Below are 18,929 nucleotides of genomic sequence, written 5' to 3'. Positions count from 1 at the left end.
TTTTCTCAGAATATCATCCTTCCCTGACCCACACCCCTACTACCCCTCTGTATTTTTTTTCTTTTTCTTGACCTACAATGACCCTAGTACTCCATCATAGTTTTAAGATGGGTATCGATATCGGCTGATGCTCAAGGTTTCAGTATCTGTATTATTATCAGAAAAGAAAATATGATGTTATTAATTCTGTAAAGATTAACTGTTGATTAAAATGTCTAGAAATACACTAGGTTTAATCTTATACTTGGTGCTATTTTTGTCTCCTCAGGAGTACTATTAAAAAAAAGTCAAACTCTATTCAAGATATTCTCAATCCAAGAGCCTGCTAAGGAAAGAAAGGTCACATAAGGAAGTAGCATATTGCCAGACATACTGGGACATCCTGCCATTTCGACACCCTGCGCAGCAGTCTTGTTGTCTTTACAGCATCCGTACACGGTCTCGCTGCAGTGTGTTGTGGTGATCATACCAGAGAAAAGCTGAGTAGCTGGGGAAAGAAAAAAAAACACAAAAAACAAAAAAGGAGTGGTGAGGAAACAGGCAATGGAAACGAATGATTCAGAGCATTTTTTTAAAAAGACAAATTAGACTAAGCGATCAGGAGTGAAATGCAATTTAGAGCCACACAATAAGAACTGTTAGAGGAGAAGAAGTGGGAGAGTCTGCGTCTGGTCACAGGATAACAATTCTATTTACAGCCCCTGACTACAATTCAAAATCACGGGGAAGGAATACATTATGCCATTATTGGGTACAGAAACAAACAACAGGCAGCTCTGTGAATGCATGGTGACTGACATCTGACACATCCTTGGGGACCTGTTCTTCTCATTTATTCCTCACTGAAATAGTGGTGTACACACAAACAATAATACTGAGCTAAGATTTACACTCGAGCAACTACACACATAGTTCCCGACGGTTTTTGATTTCCAAAAGCTTAAATGGTCCAGTTATGTAAGCAGTTACAGTCTGTGAGAACATGAGGGATCTGGCCGGAAGGGTCTTGATCAGGGATGGGTTTCCCAAAAGCCTCTTAACGCTAAAGAGCATCTTAACTAAGAGAGAGAGAGCGCGTTCATTGTGCTGCTTGCTCTGCCATTTAACGATGACCTTTGTGCTACGATGCTTTTGAGAAACTCTACACAGGGTTTTTTTTTTTAATAGTCAATTATTCACATTAGGCTGCACGACTCATCATAATTTCAGCTCATCACAGAGTTTCCTTGCTGACTTGCTCGAGGGTAAAGTGCCTTTTTATCTTTTTATTTTAATTATAATAACTTTTTTTTTTAAGTTAAGAGCTACAAATTCCTCTATATGGCAATTATACACACAGTCAGGATTATATTACAGGGAATCTTAACTTTAAATCTCACTAGCTGGGTTTCCATTAACCTGCTTACTGTGCAATTTGAAATTGCAAACTCATCTCATCTCATTATCTCTAGCCGCTTTATCCTGTTCTACAGGATAAAGCTGGCAAGCTGGAGCCTATCCCAGCTGACTACGGGCGAAAGGCGGGGTACACCCTGGACAAGTCGCCAGGTCATCACAGGGCTGACACATAGACACAGACAACCATTCACACTCACATTCACACCTACGGTCAATTTAGAGTCACCAGTTAACCTAACCTGCATGTCTTTGGACTGTGGGGGAAACCGGAGCACCCGGAGGAAACCCACGCGGACACGGGGAGAACATGCAAACTCCGCACAGAAAGGCCCTCGCTGGCCACGGGGCTTGAACCCGGGCCTTCTTACTGTGAGGCGACAGCGCTAACCACTACACCACCGTGCCACCCGAAATTGCAAACTAAAAAAAAAAGTAATGGAAATGTGTGAATTTCCAAAAAATACTCAAATATTACAAAAATGTTTAGACACTCACACGAGGTGGTTTTTCAGACGATTCGCCAAAGCAATATTTTTGCAAAATTGAAATGGAAACACATTTTTCGCATTCAGTTAAACATTATCACGGCTATTGCAGTGGATGCAATCAAAATCCCATACCAAATATTAAGTCTCGGAGTTCCAACTTTAATCACACAACATCACTTAGTGGAAACATAGACCATTTGCAATTGTGTTTTGTCTACTTTTTTTTTTTTAAATTGCTTTTTTGTGTAATACTGCAATGGAAAACTGGCTAACGGTGTTTTGGTGCCTAAATAGAAACTACATGCAAAAGTATGATAATTTCTAAATATATCCATTATATATCCATCCATTATCTCTAGCCGCTTATCCTGTCCTACAGGGTCGCAGGCAAGCTGGAGCCTATCCCAGCTGACTACGGGCGAAAGGCGGGGTACACCCTGGACAAGTCGCCAGGTCATCGCAGGGCTGACACATAGACACAGACAAACATTCACACTCACATTCACACCTATGGTCAATTTAGAGTCACCAGTTAACCTAACCTGCATGTCTTTGGACTGTGGGGGAAACCGGAGCACCCGGAGGAAACCCACGCGGACACGGGGAGAACATGCAAACTCCGCACAGAAAGGCCCTCATCGGCCACGGGGCTCGAACCCGGACCTTCTTGCTGTGAGGCCACAGTGCTAACCACTACACCACTGTGCCACCCTTATCCGTTATATAATAAACAGTTATTCCACGAAATGGAGTCGTACATGAGCTGATAGCTGACCAGACGCGTAGCACCGAGTTGGCTATAAGCCATGTACGATGAGATTGAGTGGAATAACTGTTTTATTCTATCCACATTCACTGGATTTTGAGAAACAGAACATTTTTATTTTCAATTTTTACAATTTTGATAAATAAAAGCTTTCTACAAAATATCCAACAAAATCATTTCCGCTTAGGTGGACTTCTTAAAAACCTATCGATGGCTGCACGAATTGACTTTAGTGTTGTTTTTTGTAGAAAGTGACGTCTTGCTGTTGTGCTGAGGTATAGAATAGCTTTAGACATTTATTTAATTTTTCCTTGGACATTTCAGTGATGTCATTTTCAAACATCTTTGAGCTTTTGAACCAGTCTAAAAAAATTCAACAAATTTTAATGCTTAAAGATGAAGAATGTAAACAAACCAGCGGAATGACAGGAGCAATTTGTGAAAAATGCTATAATAATAATAATAATAATAATAATAATTCTTGAAAAATAAAAAAAGATATGTTCTTATCAGGCAGGCAAGCTGGAGCCTATCCCAGCTGACTACGGGCGAAAGGCGGGGTACACCCTGGACAAGTCGCCAGGTCATCACAGGGCTGACACATAGACACAGACAACCATTCACACTCACATTCACACCTACGGTCAATTTAGAGTCACCAGTTAACCTAACCTGCATGTCTTTGGACTGTGGGGGAAACCGGAGCACCCGGAGGAAACCCACGCGGACACGGGGAGAACATGCAAACTCCACACAGAAGGGCCCTCGCCGGCCCCGGGGCTCGAACCCAGGACCTTCTTGCTGTGAGGCGACAGCGCTAACCACTACACCACCGTGCCGCCCCCCCGTGAATGTGGATAGAATAAATATTTAATACACATTGCCTTGCCAGAAAAAAAATGCCATTTGGATTTAAATAAGCAAACACTTAAGAGCCTTTGATTGCATAATTACTGCGGTGATAAACGTGTTTCAGCTGGCAACAATCTTTTTAACCCAACTGATGCAGTGAGTAGCTTCTCGTTTCTTAAACCAGCATGCTGGAAGATGCATCCCATGGTCATGGAAAAAAATATTACTGGATCTCAGAAGGGTCAAATTATTGGCCTGCATCAAGCCAAGAAAACAACTAAGGAGATTGTTGAAATGACTGGACTTGGGTTAAGAACTGTCCAATGCATTATTAAAACCTTTGCAAAAGAAATGTGGTCGGAAATCACTTAAACACAGTGAATTTGAATCATAAATAATTGACAGAAGAACCCATGGCTATGTTTAAAAGTGAAAGTAAGATCATTTGCTCATGCACAATATGACACAAACTCACAGGATTGGGACTAAACAGCTGTGTGGCCATAAGACAACCACTCGTTAGTGCGACAAATTGGAAATAGCAAGGGAACATAAAGATTGGACTCTGGAGCAATGGAAAAAATCTTGGGAGTACTTCCAGTTCAGCCCATCGCAGGAGACCATACACACACATCCATACACTCATACAGACCTAAAGGCAGTTTAGAGTTGTCACTGTACATATTGTCATGATTTTGGACAGTGGGAGGAAACCGGAGAACCAGGAGGAAACCTACGTGGACATTGGAAGACCATGCAAATCTCTTCACTGACAGTAACCCGAGCTCAGATTTGAACTGGGGGCCTTAGAGAGGGTAAAGTAATGCAGTAACTCCTTTGTCCTGGTCAGGATCACAATGGCTCTAGAACCTATCCTGAGAATACTGGACTTAAAGAATAAGGAATATACTCTGGATGAGACTCCAGTCCATTGGAAGGGCATCATGAATACAGTACAGTCAGAGCCATAAAAATTGAGACGTTTACAAAGTTATTGTTATTTTGACTGCCTACCAGAGTATTGAGGTTTTTCACCCACGTGACCAAGTCATGTGATGCATCGTTAGGCTGCCATTTTGGACGTCACGGCTTGAATCAGTTTGAATGCGAGGAAGGCAACAAACAAAAAACATAAAAGAAAAAGGAGCGAGATGCAGAAAACACCTTCACTATCCAGCGACGTAGGGCATTTACAGGGCGAGCAGAGGGAGAGGTATTTGCAAAAATTGAGGTTAGCAGGCTTAGAGAACGACGTTTACCTGCTTCCACCAGGATTGTTCACTGACGTACGGAAGTACACGAAGCCCTCGTCTTTACCTGACTTCGGCCCACATGATCTGTATACCTATGTCGTTAAAAACCCATCGCCATACACAGGTATTGATCTGAAAGCGTATAAGAGTTTGGATGCCTACAAATATTTAGTGTCAGGCTGGGTAACATGCCTACATCAGCGGGTCGTCCCTGGAGCCGGTGGTCGCCATCTTATTACAGCTAAGGTTTGTTCACATTTTCATTTACTTTCGGTCCTCAGGATAAACAAAATGTTATTAAATGTCATTGAAATAACTCCTTAGTCTGTTGAGACATGGCCCGTTATAAATTTGCTGTTACCAGGCAATGACCAAGAACTGTATTATTAGGGTCGGTGTCTGTGTTGTAGCAGTGTACTAGCAGCTAGCTGTTAGCACTAGCTAATGTCAACAACATAGTAGCTAGTATGTTACTGTAGCAATGTTTACATTCAGTCATTTGGATGACTGTTAAAACCTTTCAGTCTCAAGTTTTTCTTTTACTGTATTTACTAGTTTACTGTAATTATGATCCGGCAGCTATTTACACCGGATCCAGTGTAAATAGCTGCCGGAGCGCGCTCCGGCTTGCTCCCCCTCAAATTAAGCAGCGCACTCCGGGAGCAAGCCGGAGCGCGCTGCTTAATTTGAGGGGGAGCAAGCCGGAGCGTGCTCCGGAACCTCGGCCGGAGCGTGCTGCTTAATTTGAGGGGGAGCAAGCCGGAGCGCGCTCCGGAACCTCGGCCGGAGCACTCCGGGAGCAAGCCGGAGCGCGCTGCTTAATTTGAGGGGGAGCAAGCCGGAGCGCGCTCCGGAACCTCGGCCGGAGCACTCCGGGAGCAAGCCGGAGCGCGCTGCTTAATTTGAGGGGGAGCAAGCCAGAGCGCGCTCCGGCAGCTATTTACACTGGATCCGGTGTAAATAGCTGCCGGATCATAATTACAGTAAACTAGTAAATACAGTAAAGGAAAAACTTGAGACTGAAAGGTTTTAACAGTCATCCAAATGACTGAACATAAACATTGCTACAGTAACATACTAGCTACTATGTTGTTGACATTAGCTAGCTTGACCTTCAAAATGGCGGACACCGGGGCGTCACGTGACCCTGTGACGTCAGGTGAAATACCTCAATATTTGAAATTGGCAGTGGGAGTGGAAAATAAATAATGCATATGAGTTCTAAGTTCCTGACTGTCTGCTCAATGGACAGCACTTCAGAATGCAGATGGACAATGACCTGTAGCATCCTCAAGAATTTTTAAGGCAAAGCAGTGGAATGTTCTGCAATAGCCAAGTCAGTCAGCTGATTTTAATCCAACAGAGCACTTTTTGAAGGCATAAATGAAGGCAAAATGCCCCAAGAACGAGCAGGAACTGAAGACAGCAGCAGTAAAGGCCTGACAGAGCATCACCAGGGAAGAAACCTGGTGGGTTCCAGACTTCATGCAGTCATTGACTGCAAAAGAGCTGCAATAAAGTACTAAAAATGATCATTTTAATTTATGATTGTGTGAGCATGTTCAATTACTTTCAATCCCTTAAAAAAGGCAGGGACCACAAATAAAAAGTGCTGTAATTCCACTCCCCATATTAGGATGTAAATAACCTCAAATTAATGCTCAAAATAAATTTGAGCTCATATTCACTATTTAATTTCAACTCCAATATATTCTGGTAGACAGATAAACAATAATAACTTTGCCAATATTCCGAAATTCATTCACATGACCGCATTTCTGTATGATAAGAAGCATTTTTCACATGGAATCAAATGTAGCGGTCTTACTAGTGAAAGTCAATTTGTCTGTGTGGACTGTTTCTTTCAGTCAACAACCTGATACATGAATTTGTATTAAAAAAAGAAAGATATGGTCTACTTAAATAATGTTGGATGGCATTGAGTGGTATATCAGATATATTCCATTCAGCTAGCATGATACTGAATGCGTTGAAGACGAGATCAATATCATGCTAGCTGAATAGAATATATCTGATATACCATGAAAAAAGCCATTATTATTATTATTATTATACATACACATTCCTTTCAGGTGTTCAACGCATCTTTCTCTTTCTAAATTCTCTCAAAATCTGTATTTAACAAAGCAAACTTGGCAGCCGTGTTTGTTGACAAATTGTCACAGTCGCTTACTAGCACGGAAGTTTTACGTCTCCGACACGTGACCTCATGTTGCCTTGACAACCATGCAATATCATAAACTATATTAAACGCTCATTCTCCATTGGGTAGAGTGATGTAATACACGTAGAATAAGCGATATGCTAATAATATTGCGTGCTATCAAACCAAATGAATGAAACCCGCTGGAAGGGAATAGAACACGTTTTTATTCCATTGAAAAAGTGTCCTGTATGTATAATAATTCTTGATTTTGTTTATAGGTTAGTTTTTGGCTGCCATCTTTGTTTGGTGATGTAAATCATTTTTAGATTTAGCTACGTTTCTGAAACTTTCCCTTTTGTTTCACACCAGATGCAAAACTATAGTAACTGACTTGAGGTGTCAGAAAGAGAAATCCACCAGTTTGTGAAACTCCAGCATGTGCGATGACTCCATTTAGTGATAGCACCATGTATCTGTGAAGAACACAGAATCAAAAGAGCTAATACGCTGTCTGAAAAAAAAAAAATCAAAGGGAAGCACTAAAGTAGAAAGATCTGACTACAGTTTAGTGGAAACCAGACGGGTTTTTTTTTGGTCTAACTTACTTTTTCATCACATTCTTGTTCATTTTTTTGTTCCACTCTCTCTGTCTTTCCGTTTCTGTCTAAGCCATTGAGTCGAATAGGTTTGGGCAGTGGAGAGATGAAGCAGATCTTTCTTTTTCAGTGTGTTTGCGGCTTGCAGTTCGGTTGAACAGCCACCGGGTTATAAATTACGCCGTTCTAATGGTGATGAGTCGCCATGCCTTTTCCCAGCACCAGAGATGGGCTTCAGCCACACTTCATTAAACATTTCTCTGCTGCACTGGCCCTATTATCACATGGAACCTTTTAATTTCATACTTTCTTCTCCTAACGTTATATTTTTGGAGGGATTTTAATATTTTTTCTCACTTCCTACTACATTCACTGAGCCTCCAATGCAATCCTTCTTGCTATGACAGGATCAGGTAGGATCTACTATGTGGCTCATATAAGGACTTTTTCTACTGAGCAAAGTATCAGAACTGGCACCAGAGTACTGTGGTCACCATTCTACTACTCAAGTTCTGCTGTATGAAACTAGTAGTTAATAATGGTACCCTGGGGGTGGGACTAGAAGTAATATTTGTTGCTGATTGGTTTAGTGTAATGTGTCATGCTCATCTCATCTCATTATCTGTAGCCGCTTTATCCTTCTACAGGGTCGCAGGCAAGCTGGAGCCTATCCCAGCTGACTACGGGCGAAAGGCGGGGTACACCCTGGACAAGTCGCCAGGTCATCACAGGGCTGACACACAGACACAGACAACCATTCACACTCACATTCACACCTACGGTCAATTTAGAGTCACCAGTTAGCCTAACCTGCATGTCTTTGGACTGTGGGGGAAACCGGAGCACCCGGAGGAAATCCACGCGGACACGGGGAGAACATGCAAACTCCACACAGAAAGGCCCTCACCGGCCACGGGGCTCGAACCCGGACCTTCTTGCTGTGAGGCGACAGCGCTAACCACTACACCACCGTGCCGCCCAATGTGTCATGTTATATACATAAAATGTTCAATGAAAAATGTACTAGTACCTTAACAAATGTAGCACAAATAAAGGTAAGGAAGGTTTTTTTTTCTAAACATACAGTACTGTGAAAAAGTCCTAGGCACATGTAAAGAAATGCTGTAGACCAAAAATGGATTAAAAATAATGAAAAGAAAAATTTCAATATTAAAAAAAAATACTATAAACAGCAGTAAGCCATAATAAATGAAACAAAATCAATATTTGGTGTGAGACGACCCTTTGCTTTAAAAAAAAAAAAAGTAGTCTCGGGTACAATGAGTGCAGTTTTATAAGGAAATGAGCTGTAGGTTTTACTGAGCATCTTACAGAACCAGCCACAGTTCTTCTGGACACTTTGTCACACTCGCTTCTTAATTCTGCACCAAAACCCAGTAGCTTTCTTTATGTTTTCTTTTTTAATCTGAAAAATGGTCTCTTATGTAATATGCTGCTCAGATACAAACATTTTCCCCTGTAACATTTAATTTTATGCTTGGAAACGAACATTTGGAACTCTACAATGTTTTTGTACTGACTTGATAATGTAGAAGTCTCATCTCATCTCATTATCTGTAGCCGCTTTATCCTTCTACAGGGTCGCAGGCAAGCTGGAGCCTATCCCAGCTGACTACGGGCGAAAGGCGGGGTACACCCTGGACAAGTCGCCAGGTCATCACAGGGCTGACACATAGACACAGACAACCATTCACACTCACATTCACACCTACGCTCAATTTAGAGTCACCAGTTAACCTAACCTGCATGTCTTTGGACTGTGGGGGAAACCGGAGCACCCGGAGGAAATCCACGCGGACACGGGGAGAACATGCAAACTCCACACAGAAAGGCCCTCGCCGGCCCCGGGGCTCGAACCCAGGACCTTCTTGCTGTGAGGCGACAGCGCTAACCACTACACCACCGTGCCGCCTAATGTAGAAGTCATAAAATAGAAATATATAACAAAGTTTATATGAAAAAAAAAGGATGCCTAAGACTTTTTCACAGTACTGTAAGTGGTGCCAGGTTCGATTATTAGAAATATCCTGACTTTTGTTTCAGGTTTTCAAATCAACAATAGTTGTACAGTGCAGATTTTGTGTGTTACCTTTTTGAGCAGGTTTTTTTTTTTTTTTGGTCAACAGTTTGGCTGTTTGTAACCAAATGGACAATCACATAATCCAAGCACTTCTTCTATACAGATTTATCAATGGCGTTATTGCACACTCCAAGGATTAAGCAATCACTTTTAGTGCCTCTGAATTGCTGGAATGTAATAAAAGCCAAATACTCCAATGCATTTTTTTAACATTATTAACTCATCATGCCATTATACCCGTTAATGGATACGAATGAACAGAGCTCAATGTGTGCAGGCTTTAATCTTCAAGTAATTTATATCAGAATCTCATCACCCATAATGCCAAGACACAAGATCAAATCCAAGCGATCCAAGTGAATTTCTAAATCAGTAGGAGCAACATGTCCGAGCAGCTCCGCAAGACTGATTTGACTGAGGCTGTCTTGGGGTCACCGAGCACTAATTTCCAATTAACAAAATTGGCCAGGTTCTCTCGAGGGCTTCTTGTGCTGTCAGAGATCTTGGGGTCAGCATGTGGGTAAAGTCAAGTGACTTCATGCATATCAACTGCAGAAGTCCAATGAGATTTCCATTGATCTGAGCTTGGCCAGTGGGAGGAGGAGGAGGAGGAGGAGGAGGAGGTAGCCGAAAGCCCTTTGCACCAGTGGAAAGTTCTCCAAAAAAGAATTGATTTTTCATGGCCACTACAGCATGACAGCCTGGCTGGAAGGCCTGAGTGGCTTTGGAGCAGAAGAGTTAAGGTGAGCAAAGATAAGAAGAAGGAGGGGGGACGAGAGTAAGGAGAGATACAGTATGGAAGAGGGGAATGAAAAAAGCGACAGAAATTGTGAGGAATACAGAGCACAAGCGTGAGAATGTATGTGTGTGTATGTGTGTGAGGTGTATATACGGTAGGATGTTGCTCTTCTGAAGACCTGAAGGAATCACTCGGCTCTTATCTCTCTCTCTCTCTCTCTCTCCCCGTGTGTGTTCAGATCTGGAGCATACAAGCCTCTTGAGCCTCAAAGAGGCACAATGCTTGCATTCAACTGTAGTGGTACGGCAAGAACCTGCCATTTCACCACCAGTTGCCGAGTAGCTGTTGTTCTAATCTCCGGAGAAACCAAACGCAGAGAAAAGAGAAGAAACTTACAGGTTACTTACTTGGACATGGGCCTTGGCTTTTAAGTAGCAGATCGATCTGCTGCTCACACCGAGCCTTCTTTAGCTCACACTCATTGCTGTAGTTTTTCCAATCTGTCCCACAGACCTGCAAAGAACAAAGACGATGATGCAACCTGATAATCTGATTCAACAGCTAGATTTTTTTTTTTTTTGCAAATTGAAAAACAACACACCTCACTACGAGGCACATTCTGGCAAGTGAAATCACACACACAGCCTTCATCCTCCCTGTCCTCATCCCACGAGCCTCCGAATCTCCGACAGCGTTCCTGTTCACATGCCTCCACCCCGGAGCCTGAGCCTCCAGACCCGCAGTCTGCAGAAACACGGATACACACTGCCATCATACGCACAGCACTGATGCATTTTAAAAGCAGAAACAAGCACTCCACAACAATAGCTCAGATCAACTAGGAAGTGACACAAAGAAAGCATGAAGACACAAAGACACACACAGACACAGGGAACCGAACAAACACAGACACACATTATTTGCATATCTTAATATGGCACATTGCCTACCAATAAAGAAAAAAATGCTTTGATGCTTTCAACCAACTTTTTTAAAAATCTATTTGCTGCTAAGAATTAACAGACAGTGGCTGATGAAGCATTTCTACAGTCGGCGCATACCAAGCAGCATACGCTGAAATGTTCTTCATGTTAGTAGAGATTGAACTCAAGGCACTGCTGAAGACATGAGATAATAACCAACCACGAAACAACGGACAAAGTAAATTAACAGCAACAATACTGAGTCATCTCAATACTTTTACTGGATTATAATTAAATGGTTTTATTTTTTCCCGCTCTCAGATTGTTTTGCACTATTCACGAGGCATCAAGTCAAAATTGTTCACACTGATAAGTCTGAGCTGTTTAAAGCATGTACAACCCCGATTCCAAAAAAGTTGGGACAAAGTACGAATTGTAAATAAAAACGGAATGCAATAATTTACAAATCTCAAAAACTGATATTGTATTCACAATTGAACATAGACAACATATCAACTGTCGAAAGTGAGACATTTTGAAATTTCATGACAAATATTGGCTCATTTGAAATTTCATGATAGCAACACATCTCAAAAAAGTTGGGACGGGGGTAATAAGAGGCTGGAAAAGTTAAAGGTACCAAAAAGGAACAGCTGGAGGACCAAATTGCAACTCATTAGGTCAATTGGCAATAGGTCATTAACACGACTGGGTATAAAAAGAGCATCTTGGAGTGGCAGCGGCTCTCAGAAGTAAAGATGGGAAGAGGATCATCAATCCCCCTAATTCTGCGCCGACAAATAGCGGAGCAATATCAGAAAGGAGTTCGACAGTGTAAAATTGCAAAGAGTTTGAACATATCATCTACAGTGCATAAAATCATCAAAAGATTCAGAGAATCTGGAAGAATCTCTGTGCGTAAGGGTCAAGGCCGGAAAACCATACTGGGTGCCCGTGATCTTCGGGCCCTTAGACGGCACTGCATCACATACAGGCATGCTTCTGTATTGGAAATCACAAAATGGGCTCAGGAATATTTCCAGAGAACATTATCTGTGAACACAATTCACCGTGCCATCCGCCGTTGCCAGCTAAAACTCTATAGTTCAAAGAAGAAGCCGTATCTAAACATGATCCAGAAGCGCAGACGTCTTCTCTGGGCCAAGGATCATTTAAAATGGACTGTGGCAAAGTGGAAAACTGTTCTGTGGTCAGACGAATCAAAATTTGAAGTTCTTTATGGAAATCAGGGACGCCGTGTCATTCGGACTAAAGAGGAGAAGGACGACCCAAGTTGTTATCAGCGCTCAGTTCAGAAGCCTGCATCTCTGATGGTATGGGGTTGCATTAGTGTATGTGGCATGGGCAGCTTACACATCTGGAAAGACACCATCAATGCTGAAAGGTAGATCCAGGTTCTAGAGCAACATATGCTCCCGTCCAGATGACGTCTCTTTCAGGGAAGACCTTGCATTTTCCAACATGACAATGCCAAACCACATACTGCATCAATTACAGCATCACGGCTGCGTAGAAGAAGGGTCCGGGTACTGAACTGGCCAGCCTGCAGTCCAGATCTTTCACCCATAGAAAACATTTGGCGCATCATAAAACGGAAGATACGACAAAAAAGATCTAAGACAGTTGAGCAACTAGAATCCTACATTAGACAAGAATGGGTTAACATTCCTATCCCTAAACTTGAGCAACTTGTCTCCTCAGTCCCCAGACGTTTACAGACTGTTGTAAAGAGAAAAGGGGATGTCTCACAGTGGTAAACATGGCCTTGTCCCGACTTTGAGATGTGTTGTTGTCATGAAATTTAAAATCACCTAATTTTTCTCTTTAAATGCTACATTTTCTCAGTTTCACCATTTGATATGTCATCTGTGTTCTATTCTGAATAAAATATGGAATGTTGAAACTTCCACATCATTGCATTCCGTTTTTATTTACAATTTGTACTTTGTCCCAACTTTTTTGGAATTGGGGTTGTAAACGTTTCCTCATAGGAAATTCCTACACTTTACCGTTAACTATATACATTAAAAGACTTTATTAAGCTTGCATGAATCCATTTAACATCAACAACATTTTCCACAAGGAACCCGCTACAGGTTATTAAAAAAACAAACAAACTATTATTTAGTTAAACATTCACTCAACCCTGTTACCTGAACACATTTAACACAGTCACATGTTTAACAGGAAGTCGCATCATCTGAATTTCCTGAAGATCATGGGAAGAAGAAAAGTAAGTTCTCTCATTGTCTATATATAGACAATGAGAGAACTTTATCTATCTATCTATCTATCTATCTATTGTTCCACTTGGCGCGTAGTGCCAAGTTGGCTATAAGCCATGTATGACGAGATTGAGTGGAATAACTCTTTTATTCTATCCACATTCACTGGATTTTGACAAACAGAGCATTTTTATTTTTATTTTTTGCAAATTTGATAAATAAAAACTTCATACAAAACATCCAACAAATAATTTCTGGTTAGAATGTAAACAAACCGGCGAAATGACAATAACAATCTGTGAAAAAGTGCTATAATAATAATTCTTGAAAAATAAAAATATATATATGTTCTAACCATCAAATGCTTTTATTGCATATTTTTTTGTTGCTTTTTCATATTTTTTCAGGTTTTGTTTTCAAGTAGTTTTTATTTCGTCCTCGGTTGGTTCAGCAACACGCTCCGCCATTTTGTTTTTCTCTACTCACGGTATATGAGCTGATAGCCTAGTAGTAGAGTAGCCAATCAGAACACACGACTGCTCATATCCAGTGAATGTGCTTTTTTTTTTATTTTCAATGACGAGGTCACTTTGAAAGTGCAACCCTTTTACCCCAGTTAATAGACTGAATGTAAATTATTGATATAAAAAAATAATTTGAAGTAAATCATTAGAAAGTCATTCATGTTCTTGTCTAATTAGCATGAATGCTTAGCTACCGACAGTATATTTTCTATATTTGCTACTTCTATGATTAAATTCTCAACCTTGTTACTTTCAAACCTGTGGTTAAAATAAATAAATAAATAAATAAACTTTGATTGTTGCTTGAGGTTAAAATGTACATTTTCTTTGATTCAATATTGAAAAATGATATAAAATATTAAATTTTTCAGAATTATAACAGCTAAATGCACTGCAATCATGGTTCACCTCATGTCTGCATGGGTTTCTTCCGGGTGCTCCGTTTTCCTCCACAGTTCAAAGTTGATATAAAAAAATAATTTGAAGTAAATCATTAGAAAGTCATTCATGTTCTTTCCTCCACAGTTCAAAGGCATGCAGATTAGGCAAAATACCCAGCCACTGGCGTTGCGCAAGTCAGTGCATATTGAGTGCCAGTCCCAAGCCCAGATAGATTGGGGAGGGTTGCATCAGGAAGGGCATCCAGTGTAAAACCTACGCCAAATCAAATATGCGGAACACATACACTGTGGCGACATCTAATGGGAGCGGCCAAAAAAATAAGTCGTCGCCATGTTTGCACTCAAGCCCCGCCCCCAAACTATGACTGGCTCTTGTGTTATTGCTATAGCCCGCAGTTACATCCAGTTCACACACATGATGTCATTTACAGTTTAAATTTATTTACATTTCACCCCTTTATAGGGAAAAATGGAAGTATAAGAGAATGTCCATTACATTTAAAATGTCCCAGAGCTGTACCAATTCAATCTGAAATATACAAATAAAGAGCTGCCACTGACAATGAAGAGAGAGAAAAATGCCATGAGGAAAGGGGAGACTAAAGCATCCGGTGCAGAGGCACAATAGCCCAGGGCAGATGGAAATTACTCGGTACAGCAAATGCCCTACTGCGTGATCCAAAATTGAATGTTTGTGTTGGCAAGAATGACAATTCAAAATGACACTTATTCAAGGTCTTACTGTGTCTGAAAATGAAACAGTGACTGATTTGTCTTATTTCCGTCTACAGCCTACCATCATAAAGTGGTGCTTGAAAGTTTGTGAACCCTTTAGAATTTTCTATATTTCTGCATAAATATGACCTAAAACATCATCAGATTTTCACACAAGTCCTAAAAGTAGATAAAGAGAACCCAGTTAAACAAATGAGACAAAAATATTATACTTGGTCATTTATTTATTGAGGAAAATGATCCAATACAGGTAGTCGTCAACTTACAACTGCGTTTGGTTACGACTGACCGGTCGTAAACCGATCTGGTCGTAAGTCGGCCTATGTTAAATGAACGTAAGTATATTGTGATGTGTAATGATATTGTAATCATCTTAAAGTCTTATTTTATCAACATTTTCTTATTTCATTACCTTGGATCATTATTTGGTTTAAGTCAAACACTGCATACTACACTGCGTACAGTACAATTCGTTTAATATGTGCGAAACAAAAAATACGAATTACAGGTGTGAAAAATAGAAAATGTTTTAGTTTGAAACATACCAAAATACAAATGTAAAACATAGCAAAATACAAAATTTAGTGACCGCTGGCATCACTGGTGCTTGGCTGTGGGTCATCTACGTCATCATCAGCTGTTGCAGCGCTTGGGCTGGCGGGAGCATTTGCTCGTTTCATAAACCAGGAGCTGGGGCGGAAACTGTATGACGGAGTGCGCGAGGGAGCACGAGTGAGACTGCGCATGTGCCGGGAGCTGGGGCGGAAACTGTCGTACGCTCAGCTAGCTCAGCTGGGAAACACTTGCCAGTCATAACCAGATGGTCGTAAAGTCGATCGGTCATAAGTCGCGTAGGTCGTAAGTCGACGACTACCTGTATTACATATCTGTGAGTGGCAAAAGTATGTGAACCTTTGCTTTCAGCATCTGGTGTGACCCCCTTGTGCAGGAATAACTGCAACTAAATGTTTCTGGTAAAGCCAGTATCTCACTGGGCTGCAACAGCCTGCAACTAACTGGAGACAAAAAAATTGCGATAAAATATGCAAATTAGCAACAATTTTCACTTAGAATCACACTGAATTGACATTCGCATATTTTACCGCAATTGTTGTGTCTCCAACTAGTCGCAGGCTGTCGCAGCCCAGTGAGATACTGGCTTGCACTTCCTGTCTCAACTCGCAGTTCCTGTCTCATGGAAACTGACTTGAGAAGGGTTCGTGACGGCTTTGCGACACCAGCGACAGATTTGCAGCTATTTTGAGAGAAATTTTGTCGCGCAAATTAACAAAAATATTTTTGAATATGTTCAAAATTTCAGCAACGAAGGAGCAACACTTTGCAACTCATGCAAGGAAATTGAGAAGCCCCGCGAATGTTTCAAGACACTTTTGAAACTCTCTCGTGAATGACGTTCGCAATTTGTCACAAGCTGTCGCAGCCCAGTGAGATACTAGGTTAACTGTTGATCAGTCCTGCACACCGGCTTGGAGGAATTTTAGCCCATTCCTCCGTACAGAACAGCTTCAACTCTGGGATGTTGGTGGGTTTCCTCACATGAACTGCTCGCTTCGGGTCCTTCCACAACATTTCCATTGGATTAAGGTCAGGACTTTGACTTGGCCATTCCAAAACATTAACTTTATTCTTCTTTAACCATTCTTTGGTAGAACGACTTGCATGCTTAGGGTCGTTGTCTTGCTGCATGACCCATCTTCTCTTGAGATTCAGTTCATGGACAGATGTCCTGACATTTTCCTTTAGAATTCACTGGTATAATTCAGAATTCATTGTTCCATCAATGATGGCAAGCCGTCCTGGCCCAGATTAATCAAAACAGGCCCAAACCATGATACTACCACCACCATGTTTCACAGATGGGATAAGGTTCTTATGCTGGAATGCAGTGCTTTCCTTTCTCCAAACATAACGCTTCTCATTTAAACCAAAAAGTTCTATTTTGGTGTCATCCGTCCACAAAACATTTTTCCAATAGCCTTCTGGCTTGTCCACATGATCTTTAGCAAACTGCAGATGAGCAGCAATGTCCTTTTTGGAGAGCAGTGGCTTTCTCCTTGCAACCCTGCCATGCACACCATTGTTGTTCAGTGTTCTCCTGATGGTGGACTCATGAACATTAACATTAGCCAATGTGAGAGAGGCCTTCAGTTGCTTAGAAGTTACCCTGGGGTCCTTTGTGACCTCGCCGACTATTACACGCCTTGCTCTTGGAGTGATCTTTGTTGGTCGACCACTCCTAGGGAGGGTAACAATGGTCTTGAATTTCCTCCATTTGTACACAATCTGTCTGACTGTGGATTGGTGGAGTCCAAACTCTTTAGAGATGGTTTTGTATCCTTTTCCAGCCTGATGAGCATCAACAACCCTTTTTCTGAGATCCTCAGAAATCTCCTTTGTTCGTGCCATGATACACTGCCACAAACATGTGTTGTGAAGATCAGACTTTGATAGATCCATGTTCTTTAAATAAAACAGGATGCCCATTCACACCTGATTGTCATCCCATTGATTGAAAACACCTGACTCTAATTTCACCTTCAAACTGATATATCTGACTTGATGCACTCCGCCATTCTGTTTTTCTCTACTCATGGTACATGAGCGGATAGTCTAGTAGTACAGTAGCCAATCAGAGTGCGCAATTGCTCATATCCAACGAATGTGGATAGAATAATGTCTGTTGTTAAAAGCGCTATACAAATTAACGGACTTGACTTTGGACGGAAACCCCTGCAGACAACATGCAAACTCCACACAGAAAGGTCATGAGGTTCAAACCCCGAACCTTCTTGCTGTGAGGTGACAGTGTTAACCGCTGCACCACCATGACAGCCTTTCTGTTTTCAGTGTCAAGATTTTTTTTTTGAACAATGTATGTCACCAGAGAGGATAAATCTATGAAAAAAGCAAACCTATGAAAATGATTCCCTTTCTGAGCTCATGTTTCTTGCCCTGTAGCTACTCTCTGGGCCTATAGAGATCTTGCAGTCACGTGACCGGAAAGTACACAGCCGCCATCTTGTCGGTAAAATACACAGCTGAATACTGCTGCACTTGTGTACAGAATGGATCAATTTCAACCGACGGACTACACGGCTCATTTTTCTAATGAACAGATAACTAGATATATGTCTAAAATAAACGATCTACACATTAGTGACCCTTATGGCTTTCCGGACGGAGTTTTCACGACCGGATTTTGAACTGCCAGCGGAATACCCAGACGTGTATAATTACCTCATTAGCTTTCCCTCGCTGTTCAGTGGTGAAGCACTGCGTGCTTATAAATCTCTGGACAGTTATCTTTACAGAAATTCAGGATTTGTCAGCGACTCAGATGTGGCATCTTGTAAACAAGAATCCTCATTGGACGGGTAAGTCACTTAAGTATTGAGTATAGCACTGACCAGCCGATTATAGAATAGAATAAGGTAATTCCAGCTGTAATTCCAAATCGTCCGTCTTGTTTACATGGATCTGGCGTTGGAGAGGTAGAGGCTTAGCAGTGGAGATTTGAGTGGCTGTTTTCTGAGCTTAGTCAACAGGCCGCTCTGCAGCCTCGCTTTTGCTTCCGCTCCCAGCGCCGCCTCCTTCGCTTTGCTTCTGATAACAATCCACGGAGACCCCGCTGGTCTCGCTATCTCGTCCGGAATGTTGTGGATGCGATGGAAATCGCTACAAACCGTCATTTTCTGCTGGAAACCAATGTCCAGTAAGTC

At 41.5% G+C, this 18,929-nt stretch overlaps 1 protein-coding gene across 1 annotated transcript in view; it reads right to left on the bottom strand.

The window, feature by feature from the left end:
- The window catches only part of agrn (agrin), a 584,915-nt gene that overhangs the window by 122,130 nt on the left and 443,856 nt on the right, over positions 1 to 18,929 (bottom strand). The window contains exons 11-13 of the mRNA XM_060938311.1: positions 10,962 to 11,104; positions 10,768 to 10,873; positions 374 to 487 (exon numbers count right to left, since the gene is read on the bottom strand). Coding sequence (XP_060794294.1) covers positions 374 to 487; positions 10,768 to 10,873; positions 10,962 to 11,104 — 363 coding nt within the window. The remainder of the gene's footprint in view (positions 1 to 373; positions 488 to 10,767; positions 10,874 to 10,961; positions 11,105 to 18,929) is intronic.

Source organism: Neoarius graeffei, chromosome 13, assembly GCF_027579695.1.
Source record: "Neoarius graeffei isolate fNeoGra1 chromosome 13, fNeoGra1.pri, whole genome shotgun sequence".
Classification (NCBI taxonomy): domain Eukaryota; kingdom Metazoa; phylum Chordata; class Actinopteri; order Siluriformes; family Ariidae; genus Neoarius; species Neoarius graeffei.
The sequence above is the reverse complement of the archived record's forward strand: the minus strand, read 5'-3'. Positions and strand labels throughout refer to the sequence as shown.